General features: G+C 45.9%; 1 protein-coding gene across 1 annotated transcript; it reads left to right on the forward strand.

Moving 5' to 3' along the window:
• The first annotated feature begins 2,114 nt into the window (after positions 1-2,114).
• Positions 2,115-5,681, forward strand: nfil3-6 (nuclear factor, interleukin 3 regulated, member 6). The gene is made up of 2 exons (XM_070981823.1): positions 2,115-2,480; positions 3,449-5,681. Exon 2 carries the CDS (start codon positions 3,557-3,559, stop codon positions 4,799-4,801), a length of 1,245 nt encoding a protein of 414 aa, XP_070837924.1. The 5' UTR covers positions 2,115-2,480; positions 3,449-3,556; the 3' UTR covers positions 4,802-5,681.

Raw genomic sequence — 5,681 nt, forward strand, 5'->3', positions numbered from 1 at the left:
GGACCTTTGGCGAGCCGTTTCCCCATTTCCAGTCTTTATGCTAAGTTAAGATAACTGACTGCAGGGGTCATATTTAGCCCACAGAGACGAGAACTGGTCGATGTTCTCATCAAACTCCCAGCAAAAGTAGTCGTAGTAATAGTAGTAGTAGTAGTATCAGATTATTCCTTTCATTGTCTTCAACATTTTTAAAGGTGAACTGTCATTAGCATTACACAAACACTGTCAAACTGCCTTGTATTGCTGACATCACTGACAACAATGCATTACAAGTCGTACAATTTAACCAAACCCACGAAGCGTGCTTTCTATGATGGAACATTCATGTGGAAAATTCCACATCCGAAATCTTGTTTGGAGCAGCTATTGTACTGTGACTGTGCAGGCACTGGCTTCAGTCGCTATCAGAAACCAAAGGTGGCCAAACAGTGAGGGGCAAGGGGCTCAGAGTGTATCTCTGTGTCGACTCGAGCATGTTTGCTCAGGGGGTTTGCATATGTGATATGATACAGTACATGCAGTTCATTGTCTCCTGTGAGCACACAAATGTACAAGTGTTCACTGTAAAAACAGGGGTCGCTTGAGGCTCTTGGCCGAAGCCCTCATGCAGCTTTCACACTCGGTACACAGAGCCACGTGTTACATGCTGCCCAACATACAAGTGTAGGTGCTTGCAGGCCATCAACAAACACACACACACACACACACACACACACACACACACACACACACACACACACACACACACACACACACACACACACACACACACACACACACACACACACACAGTGTGGTGTTATCTTCCTAACTCAAAGACCCTAAATGAGACCAATCACAAATTGATGTACCAACAAGCAAGATGTTGCGTAATACACAAAATACGACTGAGATAAAGGTTTGAACCCTGGACAACAGACAAAATTTGAAGTGGTGTGAGTTATTACTCATTATGCATAATGTGCTGTCAACGATATATGTACTTGTGTATCTATTTAAGTATGACACATTACATACTTTTGCAGGGTTTGAGACTGAAGTACCAGCAGTCCCGGTCTGGCCTCACTGAATCTTTAGGTTGCCTTTAGGTTGCCTTGAACACACTATTTACGGGTCCTGCAGTTTCCTAATAATTTCCTAGAAAGGAACTGATATCACTGCAACTTCTTAGGAGGGTTCCTGGAAAGGTCTATGTAACATAGCTCTAACACTGGGGGAAAGACTGTCGAAAAGAGACTCTTACATACTTTGAAATTCATGAAAAATTCCTTAAAACCTGCTTGTAACACACATGACTGGATTGACCTAGTTAGGGGGCCCCAAGGCAGAAAAAAGTGTTCTCCCCCTACTCCTGTCTTCCCACCCACTGCCCTCTGAGCAATGTGTGTGCACCCTGTGCACATTCACATGTAATGCTGTACTGGAATTTGCGTTGTTTGTGATAATTCCATTAAACATTGCTTTGTTAGGAATGTGCATCACATAAATCCATTTTAACAGGGACCTGCTTTAGTTGAAGTTGTACGTTAGTGGTTTAAATTCTCCAACAAATTTGCAATTCACCAAAAACAATTAGCGTGCAGTGAAGCTGGGGGCTTTGAGGGCCCCTACAGCCATAAGGAAGGGATCACAACATGTCACTTATGGCTGGCGTCCCACAGACCCCGCTGCTGTTTGAAAATAATAATTGCAAAGTCAACTCGTTTTTCCTTTAAATTCAACTTTCTGACCTTATTAAAATCCAATATGTAGACACTTTGACACGAACTTTGCCAAACCAAATTAGAAATATTTCATGTTATGAGGGCTGTGCATGAACAAAAACATATTAATTGTGTTTGCCAAATAGTCATTCCCTGACAAATACCTGCACAGTGCTTCATCCTGCATAGTGTTAGGTATTTTGAGGTCCATTAGACTCACTGCTGTTTGTGCCAGCAATCCATTTTATTATTATTCATATGGATATATATACGCACACACATTGAGAGTCAGATACTTGCAAGACTGACTCACAGTTACTGCCTCTTTATGCTGGGGAGAGAAAGAGGCGCAACATTATCTAATTGTTATGGGAAGATTATCCTGTCAGAGGGGGCGGAGCGAGAGAGGTCAGATGATGACGATGGTGGTGGTGATGATGATGATGGTTGAACTCTAATGTTATGTGAAAGCCGATAGGAGCTTTCCTTTGGATGGCAAGAAGGGGGGGGGGCTAGGGGTGTCACAGAGGGGGCGGTCTCAGACTCACACAGACAAAAAGGGCCCCGCTGGTTCAAGTGAGGATAGGGACCGTCCTGAGCTGAACTCAGCGTTACAAATAGCGGCTGCGGTTTTCCAAGTGGAGCAGAGTGGAGGTGCGCCACGCCGATCATAATATTAAGTAAGAGCGCTGAGTGGATCCGCAGTGTTCAGCCAGAGAGGGACACACAGGAGAGCTTCTTCCTGAACCGGCCGACAAGACTGATCAGTCCTCAGAGGTAAAATCATTCTTTTATTCACTTTTCCGTATTTGGAAGTTTCTTTAACATTATAGACACGAGAGATGAGAATAAGCGCACAATCTCTTAATTTCCAAATAGTCTTTATAGCCTATTTCGAATTATATGTAACCTGTAAAATTACTTTGATTGCATGTCTGTAAAAAGCTCTGTAGACCTGCGATCAGCTGTAATTCCTCGGTGATGCGGGCTGAAGTTTCAGTATTCTGTCATGTAGTTACTCCAACATTTCATTCGCTCACGCTATTGCTTATAGTGCATTACTGGCTTATACAAAACAAACAAACAAACAAATAAACTGAAAAGACCCTGTTTATTTTTCTATGGATAAAATATACCAGGATAGAAGTTGCAACTTGTTAAGAAAAAAAAAAAAAAAAACTACTCTGAATTGCCTGTAAATCTAAGTGAAGTCTCAAACACATGCAGTGATGCTGCCGAGTTGAGCGAGATCAGCTCAGATGTTTAAAAGCAACCGACCGGAGATCAGCATGTCCCCGTCAGACATGTAGGTCAGTGCTGATGAAGCAAATAAACCATTCTGACCGGAAACCCTTCACGGATGGCTTAAGTGGCTTCAAAGATAACAAATGATATATGAGGAGGAACAAGAAACGTCCCGTAAGATGGACCCATAAATGTTTAGGTCTTAACTTCAAATGTAGGTTATAATCTTAACAGCCTGATGTCGCATGTAATCAGATTTCTTTCACCTTGTTTCAATTCAAACGGGAGCTGGAGGCTTACTGTAATGCCAAAAGTCTGGTTAGCTTTGTGTTTACAGCCCGCGTTGTCCCATATTGAACGTATAATGAGGCTTGCAAGGTTATGGTACAAGTTGCTCCCGTTTTATTGGAGAGATGTAATGGGGTTACATAATATTGTGTTGTAATGGCTCTTGCATAACCGCTAAATCCCTCTTCTCCTTCCGTCTCTCCGATCACTAGGTGGCACTGTTGCCGCACGCTGAGAGTCCAGTGAGCACTGAGCACCACACAGCGGTACCCTCCACTCCCAGCAGCGAGGAAAGACTCAGTCCACCCCTGACTGGCGTGATGTTTGAGGAGGAGTCCCAGCAGATGAGGGGGCAGCAGGAAGTGGCTGTACTCCAGGCTCTGGAGCCAACTGCAGCAATGAGTCCAAGTGGAGGAGGAGGAGGAGGAGGAGGAGGAGGAGGAGGAGGAGGAGGAGAAGGGCCTATGTCCTTCACAGATGAAGCTGTGTCCATCCTGACCTCCAGCAGCCTGTTGGCACGCTCCCTGCTGGGTCGCACCTCAGCCATCAAACGCAAAGACAGTCCTTCTTCCACCATCCGACGCAAGCGCGAGTTCATCCCACTCGACAAAAAAGATGAGGGCTACTGGGACAAGAGGAGGAAGAACAACGAGGCAGCTAAGCGCTCGCGAGAGAAGCGGCGTGTGAACGATATGGTCCTGGAGAGCCGTGTTCTGGCTCTGCTGGAGGAAAACGCCCGCCTCAGGGCGGAGCTGTTGGCTCTGAAGTTCCGCTTTGGCCTGGTCAAAGACCCCTCCAACGCCCCGATTCTGCCCCTCACTGCAGCTCCTCACCACACCTCTCAAACCTTGACTCCTCACTATTATGTCCACAGAGGGGATGGAGGCCTCCCCAGTTCTTCAGTCTCACACCCAGGCCAGACCAGCCAGCTGAGCACCAGGGGCTCCAGGGATGCTGGCAACATGTCAGAGGATTCTGGGTTCTCCACGCCAGGTGGATCCAGTGTGGGAAGTCCGATCTTCTTTGAAGACCGGCTGAGCGACCATGGGAAATTATCACCACACCGGGCAGAAGAGCTGGGCTATGACCTCCACCACTCCCCTGCTGATGTCCTCCACACTGGAGGACTCACACCAGAAAAGCTGGACCAAGCTGAGGCAATGAAAAACCTTCCTCACAAGCTACGTTTCAAGACGCCTGGCAGCGGGGACACGGTTGATGCCGCAGGGGACAGCAGCAGCGCCAGACGCAGCCCCGCGCTATCAACGGCAGGGCGGGAGGGTCCGAGAGAGGCCCCTAAAGGACTGAGTGGAGGTGAGACAGGAGCAGGGCAATGCACTGGGTCCTGGTTCCAGCAGCTGGAGGGGGAGGAAGGCAGGAGGGGGAGACAGTCCCCTCAGTACAACAGCTCCAGCAACCTCCAGCCTATTCCCATCCAAGGACAAACTGAGATCCAGTATAAACATGAGAACACTCACCTGAAGTCTCAGCTTAACTCTCTGAGCGAGGAAGTGGCTCAGCTGAAGAAGCTTTTCACAGAGCAGCTCATGGCCAAAGTCAACTGAGGACCAGGGCTGTGGGTCAGTCAGGGTTTGCCAATGGCGAGACTTTTATGGACAAGTACAGTTTTGCTGTTAGTGGACCGAAAAATTCAGTGCTAAAATAGGAGTGTTGGACCGTGCAGTCATCCACAAGGACTAATAAAACTCAACTTTCAAGTCTAACACACTTTTACCAATGTGCTGTTTTTAATTTCAAATACTGTATTATACTGTAATAAATGTCTATAAACATTCATCTCATAAACTGCTGTTGAATTGCAACTTAATCTCAGCCCCAATCAGTGTTTCTCAGACAGGGAGTCTTATATGTAATAGTGTTGTGTGTACTGTAAAATAGTTTCTCTACTCCATACACTGTGACAATTCAAAAACACAGCATCAAACCGTTTACAGTTCACTGTGTCACATCATTACAGTGCAAGCTTAAACTAATCGCCTCGCGTCATTAAGACATAACAGGTTTTGGAAGCCACATTAAACCCAGTTTGAAGCTGGCCTGCAGGTTGTGAACACACCGAAAGGGTGGAAGTGACTTACTTCACAAGTTTCCCTCAACTGGGACAGGTCTGTAAACACAGGCACAGACAGACAGCAAATACACAGAAATAAAACTATTAGCTGTCCTAACCTTCAGTGGCGTTCAGGACTCAAACAAAGGCCTGTTCACAGTCAGTTTTCACACACGAAACACAGTCGAGGAGCTCCTCTTAGACACTGTATGCATACATGTACTGTTATGGTGTCTCACTTCAGTCTCTGCTCATGCCCGGTGTGAATACATTGTATCACTGTCATGTTATCTGTACTGATGTGACGATAAGAATTCAATGTCTGCTGTTTTTCTGTACATTTTCATATTAAAAATAAATACATTTGACAGATT

Source organism: Chaetodon trifascialis, chromosome 15 (genome assembly GCF_039877785.1).
Source record: "Chaetodon trifascialis isolate fChaTrf1 chromosome 15, fChaTrf1.hap1, whole genome shotgun sequence".
NCBI classification, from domain to species: Eukaryota; Metazoa; Chordata; class Actinopteri; order Chaetodontiformes; family Chaetodontidae; genus Chaetodon; species Chaetodon trifascialis.